Here is a 19,702-nt window from a genome sequence, read left to right as displayed (position 1 = left end):
CAGCATCTGTGTTACATATTAAATTATAACAGTAAATCAGAAATCATTAGAATTTGTTTCGATTGTTTCTATGTTTGTCTCATGACCTTATACACTGTGTATAAATCAATAGGCTTCTTCATCAAATGACCTTAAACACTATAATTTTAAACTCAATCGGATATTAACTTTATTAGCCTCTACTAGAGCTTCTACAAGATTTTTCAAAGTGATCAAGGGACATAACTCTGGCAGGAATTATCGGAAATTGTGTATAAATTTAATCAGTCGGATATTACCTTAAAATAGCCTCTGTGTGGTGGTATAAAAATTGTGCAGCCAGGATTTGCTGCAGCTTTTACTTACCATGGTTAATTGTGAATGTTGTTGAATTGATCATCAGAATTGAGCCTGTGACTGCATTTGTAAATCCTACATGTACACCTTAACACAAAACTCCACAACCCTTTTGGATGTTTTTTGGGGCAGATGCATGATTTCAGGGGAATGCAAAGAAAAATAAAAACACCAAAACAAACCATTTACATTCCAAGCTAAGCAGTAATATTTATTCCAGAAAAAGTTAAATGCTAATATCGTCCATCCTTTTATTATGAAGTCAATACAATTACAAGTACATGTAATCACAATACCTGATAAATATGTTGCTTGATTAAAAATTTTTTAGCAGACAACATTTAGAGGATTCTCGTATAATACCAGTTTAAGCAATCTAAAGATGGAATTCTTACAAATTTAATCCAGGAATAAAATCTCTAGACATCACATAAATAAATACTGGAAAATAAATTAGAAATGTAAAGTCGAGTTCAATACGGAACAGATTGTTTATAATCCTGATACACTTCGTATTTTTGCCATCTTTAATGGAAGAAGTTCCACCATCTCCACGCAGATATCATATTCACTAGGTACCTTATCCTTATCACATTCATTACGTTTACAATAATCCACAACAAACTTATAATTATTTAAACTTTTCATCATATTAGCCAACCTTTCCTCAACAGTTGGTAGCATTAATTTAGAGTACAATCTACCAATATAAAATTTAGCAACCAGAGCAGGCCGAACATCATTTTCTCCAAATTTATCTGGAAGTTCGGGTTTTTCACCTTTAAGACTGTCCAGGTACGATTGGAATTGTTCAATACTGTGAAGTGTTAGTTGATTTATTTTGTTGACAACATGAACTGATCTGGACCCTGGATCCGATTCCAATTTTGTTAGTTTAAGATCAGCCATGCAGGAATAAGTTTCAGCCACTTCGTAAATTAATTGACGCCGTACAAGTAAATAGTGCTGGGGATTTATGACATTTATAATGTCTAAAAGCATGTCAATACGTTTCTTGTGCATTTTACACTGTCTATCAATATCCATTTCAAAGAACAATAAATGTTTATAAGCTGTGCTGTGGTCTTGAACTAACTGAATATAATCTGAACAATGACCATCCATTTTGTAATATTCTTTAGCTGACTGAATCCACTCCTGAATAACCAGAAATACTTTTCGTGCATCATCGAACACCAAAAGTGGTTTATCCGTTATTTTTTCTTCATACAAAGTCAATTCTAAGTTAAAACGTAAATGTTTCTCACTGATGTTTTCAATATCGAAATCATCCTCATTTTTATCACCATCATTAGCCTCTTCATCGTTGCCGCTTCCAAAAACATTCCCACTTCTTGATTCCAGATCTAAATTCTCTAACTCTTCTGTGAGATAAAATTTTGAAGATTCCAAGAGTTGTAAACCATATTTTATCCAGCACCTCTCTATGTCAGCCTTTCTTTGAAGATATATGTCCTTGTCGTTTCCACAATCTGAATCATTGGGAGCTTCCTTAAAAATTGAACTAGCAGCAGCCAGACAGTGTCGAGCTAATGAGAGGTTTTCAGACAGGTAGTATTGCGAAAGACTAGCAGCATTTAAAGCCCAATCAACTGGATCATATTTCATAGAATTTAATTGTCTCTGAAGAGTCACGTGACAATATCTTGCAGCTTTACTCCGTTCATTCATCTGTGTGTAGACTTGTGCTGCATAATAAAGAGTGAGAGTATATGTGTTTTCAAAATTCGCCACCCGGTTTCTAAGCAATTCATCATCTTCACATGTCTTTTCCTCAAGCCATTCAGACCATGCAACGGGACTGTCACCTTCCTGCTGTTTGAAGGTTTTGTATATGGATTCTGCTTCTTGCAAATATTTCATTGTTTTCACTGCTTCGTCTGCGCCTCTCCGACTTGAGCATACAATGGCTAACTGATTTAAAACTGTCTGATACAAATTCACCGTCTCATTTTTCATTTTCTTCTTTTCTGTTTCTTTTAAGCATTTTTGTAAAAGTTCTTCGCATGTTGAGGACTCTTCTGTTTCTTCAAAGTTGATAGCTAATCTCAGGGAAATTGCCGTTCTAACATTTCTGATTTCGGTCGTCGAGTCGTCATCGTCTGCATCTTCATTCATGAAAACATTCAAGTCATTCTTGACATTTTGGTATAATTCTCTTGCAGCATACTTAGATCTATATGGTTCTTCTTCTGGGTCATTTTTGGAGTCTTCGTCGTTTAGTTTTTTGGCATTTGCGAGTATTTTATACCCTTTTTCTTTCATATAATTATCAAACGCTTCCATCTTGGAATTTTCTAGAATCTCGCAGTGAACAATATAGTCGTGATTATCAAGACGTAAATATTAATTTTTCATCTGTATGTTTTTTTGCTTTCTTTATTCGTTAAAAAAATATACAATGCCTAAAATGTTTAGGTTTCAATCAGTAGTGTCCGTTCATCGATCTGTGTCCGTTACAAAAATGAAATCCGAAATACCATTATCTGCGGATTGTGTATTTGAACTTCCGGATGGAATTCCACATGTAAACAAATAAACAAACCTAGCTAAAACTGTCATTTGTTGGTTATATCGTTTATATCATTAGGTACGGATCACTATCTTTCAAAACACAGGTATCAGTAAACCGTATTCATTTTTAGGGTTTCAGGTTACGGAACGTAGATTAGATCTGTGTCAAAAATAACAATTTTACTACATTGACAGTGAATAGAATAGTAGACTAAGTAGTAGTAGTGACAACACTGTTCAGCAAAACAAAAGTGACTAACAGTACACGAGTACAGTGAGAGAGAGAGACTAACAGACGGTTCAATTTTATTGCAATAATTCGCTTGCAGGTATGGATATTTAGCAGTGGGAGGTTTAAACCGGATGACCCAGAGAAAACCCACGATGTTGGACAGATGACCCTACTCCTTCAACCTTGTCACATACAAGCGGGGAAACCTTACCACACCACTTGACTCAATCTTATAATGCAATGCATTAACCATTTGGCTATACAACTCCCATGTACAGTGACAGATGCCACTTGAATTTCAACCTTGAAAGATTAAGCGTGATCTGACCCGTGCATGACACCTTTCACCACTGTCATTCATGCTGGATCAACACTGTTGATGACCTAAGTCAAAATATGGCACATGGGATGTACAAGAGTGCTCTAGCGCCAAAAATATATAGAATTAGTGATGTGTGTAAAGACGCAAATGATTATCATCTAATAATTAAGATTATTCTACAACTTCCATATTATAATAATCTTTAAGAGGCATTTAGTAACTGGGTAGAGCAATACACAAAAAACACATACTTATGGAAAAACAGCTACTTATTTATTTGGGCGACGTTTCGAAGAGTATTCTCTCAACGTTATCAAGCTAATACAGTAATACAAGAATAATGAGATCAATATATACAGAAAACTGTAACAACAATTCATGAAACCATACAGGACAACAACAAGATCAAAGGGGTTTATTCTACAAAAACTAATTAAGTGTGAAGAGTAGCCATTGAGTATAGTTAAGCAATTAGGTAGCTATGATGATAGATACAATACTACCGGCAGAATGGGATAGTACCTACAATACAATTATGATATACCATGGTTTGTTTAGATAATGGTAATTAACTTTATATGTCTGTGTGATTAAATGTACAATTAGACTAGAGTAACCCAGGACACAGAATTAAAACGTATAGAACCCTGGCGGCCAACCTACCGATAGAAAAAACCCGCAAAATTATTGAGGCCATACACATTAAAAGAAACAGTCCAGACCTCAACCGCGACACAGGGATATTCCTGCCTAGTGCTTATGATGAACTTATTAAATATACCTAAATTATGTGTTTTCCATCACCCCCACTCATTCTACAGTACAGTGGATAAGAAACCTTTGAATTTTTATGAGTTTTTATTATTTTTCATTTTTCTAATATTATTATCAATTTATCAGTTATATCCACTCTAATTCTTAGAATTATTACACATATGGGTTACTCTAGTCTAATTGTACATTTAATCACACAGACATATAAAGTTAATTACCATTATCTAAACAAACCATGGTATATCATAATTGTATTGTAGGTACTATCCCATTCTGCCGGTAGTATTGTATCTATCATCATAGCTACCTAATTGCTTAACTATACTCAATGGCTACTCTTCACACTTAATTAGTTTTTGTAGAATAAACCCCTTTGATCTTGTTGTTGTCCTGTATGGTTTCATGAATTGTTGTTACAGTTTTCTGTATATATTGATCTCATTATTCTTGTATTACTGTATTAGCTTGATAACGTTGAGAGAATACTCTTCGAAACGTCGCCCAAATAAATAAGTAGCTGTTTTTCCATAAGTATGTGTTTTTTGTGTATTCCATATTATAAGTTATAGCCTACTTTCAACATGTACTGGGGGTTGAAATGACCTAATTTGTGTCAAGTGGACGTTAAACACCCTTCATCTCTCTCTCTTTCAACGTGTCCCCATCCCATTAATTGAATTTGTAAGCTTGTGTGCCTCCCAGCCACATATTACAAATGTTATGGCAAAATCTATTGATGTAAAGAAATGTAAGGATACTGTTTAGAGCAATGTAATTTTATCTGGGTGTACAGTTGTTTAATAACTTAATGTATTAATACATCCTGAGATAAGGTCTGCCTGTGAATACATCAACCTGCACATGAATGAAAAGTTGGTGGAAATGCCACCACCCATGCAAATTTCACCTTCCTAGCATTGCACAGGTGACCGTTAAAAAAAATAAACCCATCTGTATTAAACCCCATAATTATAATAATGAATACACATTTCAGTTATTATATCATGGAGAAGAATTTATGGGAGTTAGCTTTAGACCAAGAAAAAGAAAAAGGTACAGTCAAGGTTTTTACGCACAAATATAGAACTTAAATATGCATCACTACAAAAATATATACGTGTAATCTGTGAATAAGTTTGAAAAATAATTTTTTTGTAAGAGACTGGAAACTGTTTGTACTGTTATGGTAGAGTTCAGTTACTCTCAAAACATTTTTTTGTGATAGATCAGTTGAAAATTAGCTGAGATATTTTAAGCTGCGTTTAGGACATGCCACAAGTATTTTGTGCACTGGTACTGGTAGTAACTCTGTGAGAAAAAATAATTCTGACAGCATGATATTTTCACAAAAGGTAACTGACCAATCATGCTATAAATCTTCCTATTAAAATTGCAGAAGAAGCTCATAATACTGATGAATCAGCTGTATTTCTGTGTGGAAGTAAGAATGCTGTAAGTAGTTATTTCATTCTTCTTAGGAGAGCTTTGGGTAAGATTAAGATTTGGGTGTGTTTGTCGAGTGTTCAGGGCAATGGAATCTCGACTAGCGTGGTTCCCACTTGTCAGTGTTAGTGTCTTTGGAGCTGACAAGAAAAGTGTGCCTTGTTGTTCACATGGGATAAGAGATTAACATCCTAGTTCAAAATTTCGTTTTACTTGTCTTTACTACACTAGGATCTGTAAGAGTTGTTATAACCCGCGTTCTGGATGATGTGACGGATTAGCCAATGAAACGATCTGTTATGGGGAGATTGTGGCGTAAGGTGCACGGAACTGTGAGTAACCCACTAGAAACATCACGCTGATTGGTTAATCAAATGTCTGACATCACAGGGTTAAAAGTCGCTGGTATGACCTCTGACACAACCTTCCACTACAATCGGTCAGATCTTCATGTAGTAGAGGCCATCGAAAGTGTAAAAAAACAAAACGAAATATAGATCTGTATTTTAATCAGATTGGAATTCGAAGTATATAGGCAGAAATGACACTTTCCAGGCAAAATTAACCTCCCAAGCATTGCACAGTTGACCATATAAAAATATATAACCATATGCATTGTATTAATGTGCATTAAACTCCATTCCATTGCTGCTTTGGGTAGGAGGCTGAACTTTCAAACAGAATGTTTTGGATTTATGCAGATTCCACTGTCTGAGAAAATCCCTCTTCTTGAAGCATACATAGCATAACCATAGAAAATACTTGGTGGAAAATATTTAGAAAATATTCTCGTCTTTTTTTTTTCAGGGTAAAACTTCTATAATTCTACGCTTTTTAGACAGGTATAGTGGTTATTATTTTACTATATATCTCTTCATATTTTGAAACAAATGACATTTAGTGGTGGAAGAACAATAATTGCTTATTTATTTTGCCAATGTTTTGAAGAGTATTCACTTTAGGTTTTCAAGAAAACAATACTCTCTGAAACTTTGCCCTAATAAATGAGTAATTCATGTTATAGTTCATAGCTCTATATCCAATGACTAAATGCCTTTAAAGGTTCATAATAGGATATATTTTTCATATAGGGAGACTGAATTAAATTTTTGCCTATAAGTATACAGTGATATGTTCTTACAGGGATGAAGCACCCAAGCCAACAGTTGCTCTAGAATACACATTTGGAAGAAGAGCCAAGGGACATAATATTGTAAATATTTTTCTTCTTATTTATATTAAAGTTTGTATTATAGATCTGGGGCCTTCTTCAAGAAAACTTAAGTACTTTAAGAATACCAATGGTTCATTGGCTGAGCACTTGAGCTCTGGACCACTGAAAAAGCTGCAATCTTAAAGCCTAGGACAGATGAGCATAATTTTTCGCTCATTCGCGTCTTTTTTTTATAATCGCTTTAAAAAATCGCCTGTGTGCCCTTTCACGGCGATGACGAATCTGCTAGGCGAACCATTCGCCCAATCAATCGTCCGTATCTAGCATGTGAGATATTTTCGGCCGAATGTTTACACCGGCGATTGAATTGCCGGAAAATCTGCTCGTCTGTCCATGTCCAGCGTATCACATGATCTCAAAATGGCTACAACATGAGTCACATGATCAACGTAATTTATTCACAGTCATTGATAACATATTTTTCTGACAGAATCTCCAATGCCAAATTCCAATGACATGTGACATCAGTTGGAATTGGGTCAATAAACCAACGATGCTAGATTTAGGTTTTTATAGCGTTGACCTTTATGATTTTTTACTTACGCACATGCTGACATGCTGAAGACTATATGGCATAGTCTTACGGAATTTTATTTTAAAGCAATTTCAATTATAGTTGTCACATGTCACTTGTCTATCATCAATGAATGAATTAAAACTTTTGCAAAACTACAAATTGTGTTATGAAGAAATGCCATGGTGCTCTATCAGCTGATTTTGGCTACGGCATTTTCTGATACTGTCAGTAGTAGAAAAATCCTAATATTGATCGACTGATGAACTATACATGAACGCTTTGTACATCAAATAAACAAAGACAGTAATTTATTCAGGAATATTACTGACGTGAACTTCAAGCCAGTACGTGAATTAAATATGGAAAATGTTTCAAAAGGTGAACCTATCACTTACATTAGAATATAACATTCTTCATAACAAATGACAAAAAATCATTTTTTGGTTATTTTAAAGGGACCCAATTCTGTCAGGTTCATTTCAAAATGGATTAAGAACCCTGGTGTAAAATATAAATCATCTGTATTTTACATGTCAGGATATAATTGGGATATTTTGATATTTTCAGGCTAAAGATGTTGGCCATATTTGGGAATTAGGTGGTGGAACTTGGCTATCAAAATTAATGGATATTCCTTTGAACCCTTCAACATTACTGTAGGTATTTTTTTGTGCAATATTATCTCCCCTAGTAATCCAGTTACTGACTTATTGGTCCTAAATGTTATAAAAATTATTAAACATGCATTATGCAAGAGCTAAATCTGCCTATTACAGGTCTTTCTGTAGGCCTGAAATGTTATATAAACTGTTAATTAAACATTTATTAACAAAACAAGACCATAATCAACTCTCGATGGCATCGGATATTCAAGATTTTAACTAGCTTAGAACGGGTCCCCATTTAAAAATTTAATTTAAAAATGGAAAAGCGAGGCTAAGTCTCCAATATACCAGGTGCCCTGGTTACCACAATGCACACATCTTGTCAAAACTAAAAAATGAAAACAAGGCTCAGAATGAAGTAATTTGAATAAAAATTTTAATATTTTCATTTTATATTATCTATTTCGAGCTATTAAGCAAGAATGGCTAGCTCTTTATCTAAATCTTACATAATGTATCTTTAATAAGATATTTATTAACCATAATCAACCCTTGATACCATTTCCAACTCTCTCTCTCTAAGTATTTATGTTTATTTCTAGACATACAACTCTAGTGTTAGTGTTAGATTTATCAGCACCTAATGAAATGTGGTTTACCTTGGAAACGTTAATGACTGCAGCTCGAGCTAGAATAGACAGTTGTATATCGGAAATGAAGGCTGATGATTCTAAGATCAGAGAAAAACTTCATAAAAAAGCTTGGGAAAGAGTTGGAGAAGATCATCCGGTAAGCTAGTTTTAAATAATAACAATATAACTTCAGTACCTGCGGGATTAGCGTGTGTGCGTTGTATCATAAGGTCTGTCATTGAGTCAACTTGCGTGGTTTTGATTCCCTGGTTGTACCTGACAAGGAGTAAAGTCCTCTGTCCAACCTCGTGGTTTTCTCAAGGTAATCAGGTTTCCTCCCACTGCTAAAGATCCATATACACAAGCAAATTATTGAAATAAAATTGAACCATATGTTACTCCCAAACTAACCTAGTTTGTGTCAAATGGACGTTAAACCCCATTTCTCCCTCACTTCCGTGCCTTGCGCCAACATCTGCCATTAAATTATTATACATTGCTGACTTTTGTTTGCTGCAATTTATTTTTAAAATTTACATTAGCTGTATTCCAGATTCTCAACAATGTTAGCTTAATTTTGAACAATGGCCCAGTCATCAGTATTGATTAGATTGATCATGTAATATATTTTATTTATTACAGGATAAGAATATGTTGGATCCGATGTTGATACCATTAGTTATTATTGGTACAAAATTTGATGTCTTTCAGGTAAGAAAACATATGACTTGTAGTTAAGGACGGTCTTAACCTAACCTAGTTTGACGAATTCATTAAGGTTTTGATTATTAATTCTTTTATTGAGGATGATGGGGAGGGGGGTTGGATGGCCGAATGGTTAGCGCATGCACGTTGCATCATAAGGTCTGTCATTGACTCAACTGGCTTGATTTTGATTCCCCGGTTGTATGTGACAAGGAGTGGATTCACCTGTCCAACCTTTCTGGGTTTTCTCTGCGGATCCTCCAGTTTCCTCACACTGCTTAAGACCCCTATGCGCAAGCTAATTATTGAAATAAGATTGAACCATATGTTAGTCCCGAAATGACCTAGTCTGCGTCAAATGGACTTAAACTCTCTCTCTCTCTCTCTCTCTCTCTTTCTTGAAAATGAATAGGAGGAATACAAATTGCTGTGGTTAGAACATTCTGTTAGGTTATGATACAGCTGGAAGTAGATACTTATAGTCTTGGGTTTCAATCCAGGTGTTGGCAGAGAAAGTTTGTTGTGATTTTCGAGCCTGGGTTCCCCTTGTCAGTAATCCAGAATAGAGAGACAAAAGAAAAGAGATCCTTCATATACCATTTTCAGCACGTTAAAGATTCCCTGCAAATCAAAAAAGTTTATACCATAACGCGGAACAAAATTAACCTTGTAGCATACTGCATGGCATATGCCTGTCATCAAAAGGTGCAGATGGGTAGAACGTTAATCACATTTCATTTCACAGAAGCAGTAAAATAATACAGCTCTGTGTGTTATGTGATCTTATAATTTGCACCTGTATTTTACAGGACATGGATTCTGAGAAGAGAAAGGTGATAACTAAAACATTAAGATTTGTATCTCATGTATATGGTGCTTCTTTACAAGTAAGTTTTTATAATAGTTATAGTATAATATTTCTTAGTGCAGTAAATATCGTTAATGTGTAAATCACAAAATAACCAAATTATGTTAGGAATACAATCCAGAAGTTTGTACTTTGAGTACTCTCCATACAAAAAAAAAAAGAGCATTGATATACAGACTAAGAATCATTAGGTTCAGCATTTTCAATAGAAGGCTTGATCTCGCTTTAACTCCATACAGCTTGATCTCGCTTTAACTCCGTACATCTTGTCAAGGCCTTCACGTAATACCTTGCATATTTCGGCACTAATTTCAATTGGGTACACACCAGGCTTGGGAGCCTATCAGATTCCTGAATCATCGCGAATCCAAAGTCTGCGCTTTCCAGCTAAAAGGTCTACCTGGTAAAGTGATGAGGGTATTAAAATTCTTTTTATCAGAAGCTTACCATCCGTATATCACCAATACACATCTATACAAACATCCAATATACATATTAAACTGTTAATATTTCGCACCAAGTATATCTATGATACTCATTTAAATGTAAAAGGAGAGAATACACAGAAAGTAATACACATCAGAATGTTGAACTTATTACCAGTAGTTCACATTTCTAAGTGTATAATGATGAATACACAGAAAGTAATACACATCAGAATGTTGAACTTATTACCAATAGTTCACATTTCTAAGTGTATAATGATGAATACACAGAAAGTAATATACATCAGGGGGTTAAACTCATTACCAATAGGTCACACAGAAAGTAATACACATCAGAGTGTTAAACACATTACCAATAGATCACACATTTAAATGTGCAATTAAAGAATACACAGAAAGTAATACACATCAGGGGTTTGAACTCATTACCAATAGGTCACACATTTAAATATTAAATAGGTCATACATTTGAATATACAATTAGAGAATACACAGAAAGTAAAACCCATCAGGGTGTTGAACTCGTTACCAATAGGTCACACATTACCAATAGAGAATACACAGAACGTAATACACATCAGGGTGTTGAACTCATTACCAATAGGTCACATCTTTAAGTGTATAATGATGAATACACATAAACCTATGTGGGTGTTAAACTGATTATCAACAATTCACACATAATACATGTTTATTGGTATTCAGCTAATTAGAAATCTAATCACATAATGAAGTATTTGATTAGTTTAAATTAGCAATGTTACCCAGCCTTGCACGGATAGAGTTTATGTCCATTTTTATAATGCAATAATCATTCATGGTCAATATCATCTTAAATATAGCCACAGATACAAAATAAATTGCACCAGAAATGTCTACTAAGAAATTTATTAGTTCAATGGTTCAGTTTCTTATAGCAAGCAAACAAACACACTTTCTTTTTTATATATAATAAAGGTAAAGATTTCAGCTCTCAGTATTAAATATCAAAAAAACAATAGTATGAATAGAACAACTATATCATTATTAATTGTTTAATCAATGTCTAATATTTTCCACCACAGGGGCATCATCAGGACATAACATAACAATATTAACGTTATCTCCTGATGATGCCCATGTGGTGGAAAATATTAGACAGTGATTAAACAATTAACATAACAATATTAACGTTATCTCCTGATGATGCCCATGTGGTGGAAAATATTAGACAGTGATTAAACAATTAATAATGATATAGTTGTTCTATTCATACTATTGTTTTTTTGGATATATATATACAATGTATATAGATCAATTTTTGCTTCTATACTAAAGTACACACAAATTATTAGCTTTGTAAAGTAGAAGTGGTATTAGGTGGTATAAAACAATATGTGTACCCATAATTATAGGTGACATCCAGCACTACTCCATAATACCACAGACAGGATGTTATAACGATCAATTTGTAAGATTTTTTGTGTGTTTTAGTTTTTCAGCATCAAACAAGAACAACTAATATCTAAAACAAGAGGCTTGATTAGTCATCATTTGTTTGAAACAACTGCTAGGTTAGTCTGGGGCACTTCTTTACAATCATATTGTATTATATTCTCTCCTGACTTTCGTAGGACTATTAAAATGGGTTTGTTACCTGTCTCTTCATCTGTCACTCTGCTTCTAATTAAGGTAGAATAGTCCAACTTGTTGTAGATGTTCATTAGGCGAATGTCTTGACTGAGCTGGATGACAAGCATTTTCTGCTAAGGCTAAGTAGAGATGGGGTTACATCAATTTGATAAGGCCAACTTCAAGTTTGGTCAAATGTCATGAAATGTAAACAGGGCTAGCACTAATCACAACCCTCTCCTTAACCCTGGACATATCCCTAACCCTAACCCTAACCTACAATCTCGCCAACAATCAGGTGCCCTAACCGTGTTTACATCTTGATGAAAATTGAGCTGGCCTTGATGAAAATTGAGCTGGCCTTAACAAATAAATTTAGCTGTAAAGATAGACAATTTGAATATGTTAGTCTAAAAATGATTAATGAAGTAAATGTTGTCTGATGAGGCGTTAACTTTTATTTACAGTAAAACACTACAGACTGATTATAATAAACCATTACAAGTACCTGCTGGTCTCGACTCATTACAACAAATAGGTACGTACATCATATATAAAGCAAAATTCTGAGGTAATGCTGGAAAAAAATCAGTTCATCATAATTTTCCGGCATGGTTCCTCCTTGTCAGTGGTGCAGGATAGGGGGTCTGCCAAGGGATAACATAGTTGTTTGGATTGGACAGACATAAAAGAACTCCTGGAATTCGATTTCAGAGTAGGCCGCAGTGCCACTATCCGAGCAAAATTTCCCTTGTAGCCCACTGTATTGCATAATCCTGTCTTCATTAGGCCATTGGGACGTTAAACCCTATTTCATTTCATAGATTGACCTACACTTATTTTCTATTAATTTTGTAGAAGAATCCAACTGAAAAAAAAATGATACAATTATGTAGTATACAAGTTACTGAGATGTTTATTTCTAAAAAATATGATTGATTTGTTTCTTCCTTTTCCACGAAAGCTGGACAACATAGACATACAAGTTTATTTTTGTTATTATAAATTGTTTTATTTTTAAAGGCAATCCACCACTGTCAGAACAAGATATTGGTCGTGTTCATGCCAAGTAAGTTATAACTATTCACTCAACCAGTAGCTTTACACATTGTAAATTTACTTGTGTTCTTAAACTGTAAATCAGTTAAACTTCCTTTAACACATGTGTATAGGTTGTTATTCAGACTTAACTTTGTATTTTATTAATTTGAAACAGTCCCTTTTAATTAGTCTCTTGAAAGTTTTAGCTTGTGATGAATGAGCAAGGTATTGATATTCACCTGTGGTCAGTACATGTGCTTAGAAATAATTTTACAAAATGAACTTATTGTAATACTACTATATTGAATTAACAGTAGTTTATCCATTTTAGAAATCCAATGGAATTATGGAAGGTGGCCTTTACAGGATTTTTTCCACAAGAGGTAAATTATATATATGTGACATTAGCATCTAGCTATAGTTGTGGGTTGAGTCGTACCATCAGGGTATTGGTAGCATGGTTCAGACTTAAAAATAACCAGTATTGTGAAACGATTTCCGGTAGTTACTTGGGATGTAAACCGCTACAGCAGGTGAAAGATTCCAGAATATTAATTCCATTTGGAACTGGACATTAAGACATTATTCATCTCATTTGCTACAAATTTCTTTTGCCCATGTGTTGGTTCCATGTTTGACCATGGAAATTATAAAGATACACCAACTTTAAATCTCATTCTATAAACATGTAAATATCTGCCATACATATCATTGTTCATTGTAACCAACCTTGTCTGTTATCCTTCTGCTGCTAAACCATGAATATTTACCAAAACCTAGCAGAAAATGGGTTAGGTCTATTTGATAAGGCCAACTTCAAGTTAGGTCAATGGTCACGAGATGTAAATCCCAACCCTGGACCTAGCCCTAATGCTTTCCCAAACCCTAACCTACAATCTCGCTAACAATCATGTGCCCTAACCTTATTTACTTCTCAGCGACCTTGAAGAAAATTGAGCTGGCCTTAAATAGATTTAGCCCAGAAAATGTCCATTCAAGCCATCTTCTTCAATGTTAAGCCAAAAAGAGAAAGACTAGTATTGGAAGGAACTGATGCATCCAAATTTCAAATAGGTTTATCGTAATTTAAATAATCAAATTATATTTTAGAATACCAATAATCCTGGAACAGTAAAAGATCCTGCAAAAGATGCCCAGTTTGCTGAACCAAGTATAGATAAACTCAGAATGCAGAAAGATGGGGTTTGTTATTCCTTTAATTTGAAACAAACACATCTAGATGGAATAAAATCAAAGATGTCTGTGTGTATGTATGTTCGGTCATCACGCTTCGTTGACGTGGTCCACCCCACATAAGTGGTATCAAATAAACCAGAATGACCCTGTGAATGTTTTAGGCCATGATTTGGTTCAATTTGGCCACGGGCGAAGCCGGGTATCCTGCTAGTATTTAAACATTCACTGGATTTGAATGCAATTTGCTGCTCAATATTCGTTGATGATTTAATCCAAAATTGGATAATCGAGACTATGTTTTTTTATCATACCGACTTTAGTAATGATGATCGAGGCAAAGCCTAAAATTCAAACGCTAATATCTCGATTCAGAGTGGAGCAATTTGAAATTTTCAGCATATTCTCTTTACATTATCTAGTTTTTAACTATTATAGTGAGAACTGTCAGCTCTTTTATCTAATCTTCCATAATGCCCCTTTAATATATTTAAAGATAAATTGTGTAAGATTTAGATAAAGAGCTGGACGTTTTTATACGCCCACATGGAAACCCTGATTAGGGTTAGGTTGAAGAATTTGGGAGAGGGTTTAAATACGCACATACATGTAAGCACTGACCTAGGATGGTGGAAATATTGGTGGTCTGCTGTCCAACTGTACGTGTATTGATCAGATTGATCTCCCTTTTACTACCAGATTTAACGAAGCAGCCTCATTCTCATACTGTATCTAGACTACCTGCCATGTTTGTTATTATATTTATCTAGGTTAGGTGGTCGAATGGTTTTAACGCATGCATATTAGATCATAAGGTCTGTCATTGTGTCAAGTGGTGTGGTTTCGATTCCCTGGTTGTACGTGACAAGGAGTAGGGTAACCTGTCCAACCTCCTGGTTTTCTCTAGCTCCTCTAGTTTCCTCCACTGCTAAAGACCCCTATGCACAAGCGAATTATTGAAACAAAAATTTAATTGTATGTTAGTCCCACAATGACCTAGTTTGGGTCAAGTGTAGTTAAACCCCATTTCTCTATCTCTCTCTTTCTTTCGCTTGTATATTGTTACTATTTTCGTCTAATCTGATTAAAATACAGATCTATATTTCGTTTGGTATTTTTATACTTTCGATGGCGCCTACACTACATGAAGATCTGACAAGTTATAGCGATAGGTCACATCAGAGGTCAAAAGACCGACTTTTGACCTTATGATGTCAGACATTTGATTAACCAATCAGCATTGATGTTACTAGTGGATTACCCACAGTTCCGTGCAAAACATGCCTAAAGCACCCCGTAACAGACCATTTCATTGGCTTATCCCTGACACCATTCAGAACACGAGTTAAATAACAACTCTTTCAGATCCTAGTGTAGCAAAGACGGGTAAAACGAAATTTTGAACAATAAAATACAAAACGAAATAGGATCTGTGTTTTAATCAGATTGATTTTCGACTTGACATTTTGTGATTTGTTGCAGGAATTAGACAACTACAGAAGACTATCAGAAAGACGAGCTAAAGAAAGAAATTCAACTGAGGTGTATGTTTGATCTCTTACAAAGGTAATAGACTTTAACCAGTTCAAGGGATGGTGGGGTGGCTATGTTAAGATCTGTCATCTATACAAAATGTGAGTTCAAACCCATGTTATTAATAATGCCAAGCACAATTGAACTTGTACATTTCCAAGGGTTATGTGCATGAACTTGTATTAATAGCATTTAATAATTGAAATGGAAATACACAATTCTCTGTAAAACAATTACTCGGAGCAACATTTCAAGTAGGATTCTCTAGTCTAAGTCTTTATCAAGCAATTATGCTATATGGATATTGTCAGTGACAGTTGGGATATTTGATCCATTACTAAAATGTCGAAGGTTAGAATTCTAACCTGAATGGAGAAGAATCTCAAGAGATATTCCAAGTGTGGTTCCCCTTAAATTAGATAGAAATGCTGCTGTCCTTGAATAAGTCTTAACCTACATTGCACACGTTACCACAGAAAATAATAGCAATAAATAATAATGGTCAACACTAATTGTTCCCCATATTACAAATATCTATTATCTCCCTTTAACAATAATTTATGTTTTTGGGGTTTTTTTTGCAGATTTCTGAGTGGTAAATCTCCTCAACATTCCGTCCAGAAAGAAGAATTATATATCAAGACTTTTATTCATATCTTAGTTGATCTATTTAATTATTTATTGATATGTATTATAATGTAAAATAATAAAAACAGTTACCACTGAAGTTTTTTTATTCATCTTGGCAAAGTATAAATTTCCTGTCTATAAAAAAGAACATGATCTGAATCTTTTATCAAAATACCTTTTGTATTATTTATACACTAAAGGGGTGCTCAATTAGCCAGAACGTTATGAATTGACAGAATTGCAATTGAGTGATGCAGAATTCAGTCCTGTCAGTTGTCAGTCCGGGTCGTAATGAATTGACAGAATTGCAGTTAATTGACGCAGAATTCATTTCTGTCAGTTCCGACAACAGAGGTGGTATGAGTAGAATCGTGATGTAATTAATCATAACAAATATGTCCCAGATGTCATGGTTGGTAAGATATTTTCTAATGCAGTTGACGCATTTTTGGGATTATGAGAATTCAATACCGGAGTGTTCAGTCAAGTTCCCCCTTTTGACTTCAGTAAAGTGATTAGACACTTGTCTTACATCACACAGCACCAAGTCCCATAAGTTAAATTCTATTCTATATGAATTACAAGAGCAAATAACAGAGTTTATTATAAACATATTCAATTCCTGTGCAAATAAACTGGACAATAACAGTACATTTACAGACAGATAAATTGAAAAATGTAAAAAAAACACATTTAAACTGTCAGTAAATTAAAATAAAATGAACACAAATTGTTGATAAAAAATTAAAAAACATAATCACTATTCTTTGTCACCTAGAAATGGACACAAATGGGTCGCAATGCATGTAATACAAATATGTACAAACTTATTTACAATGAACTTCAATTTATCCTTTATTTATACAATAAAAACAATAAAATCTTATTAACCTCAATTGCAACAAACTAAGTCATTTTGGGACTAACATGGTTCAATTTTATTTCAATAATTCGCTTGTGCATTGGGGTCTGTATCTGGGAGGAAACCTGGAGAAAAGAAAGGTGACCCTACTCCTTGTCATGTACAAGCAGGGAATCGCAACCACGCCACTTGACTCAATGACAGACCTGATGATTTAACGTCCACGCGTTCAACGATACGGCCACATAAACTCCCTTGTTCAAATATGGTGGAGAGAAAGATGGGGTTTAACGTCCACTCGACACAAACTAGGTCATTTCCAGACTAGCATATGGTTCAATCTTATTTCAATAATTCACCTGCTCATAGGGGTCTTTAGCAGTGGGAGGCAGTCCATGAGGCTGAATAGGCGACCCTATTCCTTGTCATGTTCAAGCGAAGAATCACATCCACGCCACTTGACTCAATGAAAGAGCTTGTGATTTCACGCGCATGCATTAAACCACTAGACAACCCAACCCCACTTTGACTAAATGATTTAAAACACGTCATATATTTATGATGTTTCTGTCTCATGTGATTTCCGTACGTGCAAATTAAAATTGCTTTTATAAGCAAACGATTCACCACAAACATCACATTTATACGGCTTCTCACCTGTGTGTTTTCTCGTGTGTTCTACGAGACCACTTTTAAAAGAAAATGACTTAGCACAAACATCGCATTTATACGGCTTCTCACCTGTGTGTGATTTAAGGTGTCCCTTTAAAGTACCTGACTGAGCAAATGACTTACTGCATAAATCACACTTAAAAGGTTTTTCACCTGAGTGGATATTTTGATGAAGTTTTAAATAGTTACGATAGGTAAAGTATTTTTCACAAATATCGCATTTGTATTGTTTTTCACCTGTGTGACTGTTTTTGTGGGAATTTAACGTATCCTTGCGGGAAAATGACTTGCGACATATTTCACATTCAAATGATTTTTCTCTGGTATGAACAGGCCTGTGTCGGTATAACTGAGATGACTGACTAAATGATTGACTACAAACATCACATTTATATGGTTTGGCGCCAGTATGTGTCCTGATGTGTATTTTTAAAGTATCACTTCTTTTAAATAGCTTTTCACAAATCTCACACTTGAAAACTTTTTCGCCAGTATGGCATAGGATATGTCTCCGTAGATCACCACTTGCGCCAAATGATCTGTCACAAACATCACATTTGTAGTTTTTTTCGCCAGTATGAACTCTTATATGTGCGGATAAGCCCGGCTTTCTTCTAAATGTTTTAGAACAAATATCGCATTTAAATAATTTTTCTCTTTTATGAATTTTGAGGTGGTCATTTAGATTACTATGCAAAGTGAAAGATTTAAAACAAATATCACATTTGAAATTTTTTTCGCCATTATGAATTTTTTTGTGATAAAGTAGACCACTACTAGTAGTTAATGATTTACAGCAAATATCACATTTAAAAGTTTTCTTCTTCTTTGGACTGGGTTTATTTCGCATTTTATCCATATCATCCATTTTTTATGCTGAAAGATAAAAAAGGAAAATTTTAATATAAATTTTGAAAATAAGAAGTGCAGGAGGACCACATTACACACAAACAAAACCTATAAAACAAACCTGCAGACAAGACACAAATTACACAAATCATGAGAGAGGGAAATGGGGTTTAACATCCACTCGACACAAACCAGGTCATTCTGGGACCAACATATGGTTCAATTTTATTTTAATAATTCACTTGCGTGTAGGGGTCTTTAGCAGTGGGAGGAAACCAGAGGACCCGGAGAAAACCCACAAGGTTGGACAGGAGACCCTACTCCTTGTCTTGTGGTTAGTGTGTGGACATTGTATCATAAGGTCTGTCATTGAAACAACTGCCGTGGTTTCGATTCCCCGGTTGTATGTGACAAGGAGTAGGGTGGCCTGTTCAACCTTGTTTGTTTTCTCTGGGTCCTACGGTCCCCCCCCCCCCCCACACACACACACTGCTAGACCCCTATGCGCAATCGAATTATTGAAATAAAATTAAACCATGACCTAGTTTGTGTGAGTGGACGTTAAACCCCATTTCTCTCTCTCTCTCACTCAGACACAGGTAGCCTACACACCATGAAGATGGAACTTTTCTCTTGAGATATGCTTGGAAACTGACAGACG

General features: G+C 34.8%; 3 protein-coding genes across 9 annotated transcripts in view; 1 reads left to right on the top strand and 2 right to left on the bottom strand.

Annotated features, from left to right (window-relative positions):
* Window positions 1-520: 520 nt before the first annotated feature.
* LOC126822222 (KIF-binding protein) lies at window positions 521-2,663 on the bottom strand. Its single transcript, XM_050550980.2, has one exon. It carries the CDS (start codon window positions 2,641-2,643, stop codon window positions 829-831), a length of 1,815 nt encoding a protein of 604 aa, XP_050406937.2. The 5' UTR covers window positions 2,644-2,663; the 3' UTR covers window positions 521-828.
* A 186-nt stretch (window positions 2,664-2,849) lies between these two features.
* LOC126822237 (cytoplasmic dynein 2 light intermediate chain 1) lies at window positions 2,850-16,751 on the top strand. Of its 2 annotated transcripts, none has more exons than XM_050551003.2 (16): window positions 2,850-2,975; window positions 5,194-5,252; window positions 5,596-5,651; window positions 6,450-6,484; window positions 6,786-6,855; window positions 7,961-8,049; window positions 8,601-8,787; window positions 9,273-9,341; window positions 10,145-10,222; window positions 12,123-12,202; window positions 12,728-12,798; window positions 13,284-13,329; window positions 13,633-13,684; window positions 14,412-14,504; window positions 15,978-16,061; window positions 16,613-16,751. In XM_050551003.2, the coding sequence occupies exons 2-15, from the start codon at window positions 5,204-5,206 to the stop codon at window positions 16,047-16,049; spliced, it is 1,047 nt and encodes a 348-aa protein (XP_050406960.2). In that variant the 5' UTR covers window positions 2,850-2,975; window positions 5,194-5,203; the 3' UTR covers window positions 16,050-16,061; window positions 16,613-16,751. The 2 variants fall into 2 exon arrangements, with proteins under 2 accessions (XP_050406960.2, XP_050406961.2); XM_050551004.2 differs by having other exon boundaries at window positions 2,857-2,947.
* Window positions 16,747-19,702, bottom strand: part of LOC126822242 (zinc finger protein 227) — a 17,968-nt gene continuing 15,012 nt past the window's right edge. For 5 of the 6 annotated variants that reach the window (XM_050551019.2, XM_050551010.2, XM_050551011.2 and 2 more), the window contains exon 2: window positions 16,747-19,068. In XM_050551019.2, coding sequence (XP_050406976.2) covers window positions 18,077-19,060 — 984 coding nt within the window. In that variant the 5' untranslated portion in view covers window positions 19,061-19,068 and the 3' untranslated portion in view covers window positions 16,747-18,076. The remainder of the gene's footprint in view (window positions 19,069-19,702) is intronic. The other variant, XM_050551014.2, reaches the window with a different exon arrangement.

This window comes from Patella vulgata, chromosome 5 (genome assembly GCF_932274485.2).
Source record: "Patella vulgata chromosome 5, xgPatVulg1.2, whole genome shotgun sequence".
Classification (NCBI taxonomy): Eukaryota; Metazoa; Mollusca; class Gastropoda; family Patellidae; genus Patella; species Patella vulgata.
This window is presented reverse-complemented; position numbering and strand designations above follow the sequence as displayed.

Coding starts and splice junctions, on each gene's coding strand:
- LOC126822237 (XM_050551003.2), top strand. CDS start 5,204: ATGGAGAAGAATTTATGGGAGTTAGCTTTAGACCAAGAAAAAGAAAAA. Junction 6,485..6,785: donor ATTCTACGCTTTTTAGACAG/GTATAGTGGTTA, acceptor ATGTTCTTACAG/GGATGAAGCACCCAAGCCAA. Junction 8,050..8,600: donor TTGAACCCTTCAACATTACT/GTAGGTATTTTT, acceptor GTTTATTTCTAG/ACATACAACTCTAGTGTTAG.
- LOC126822222 (XM_050550980.2), bottom strand. CDS start 2,643: ATGGAAGCGTTTGATAATTATATGAAAGAAAAAGGGTATAAAATACTC.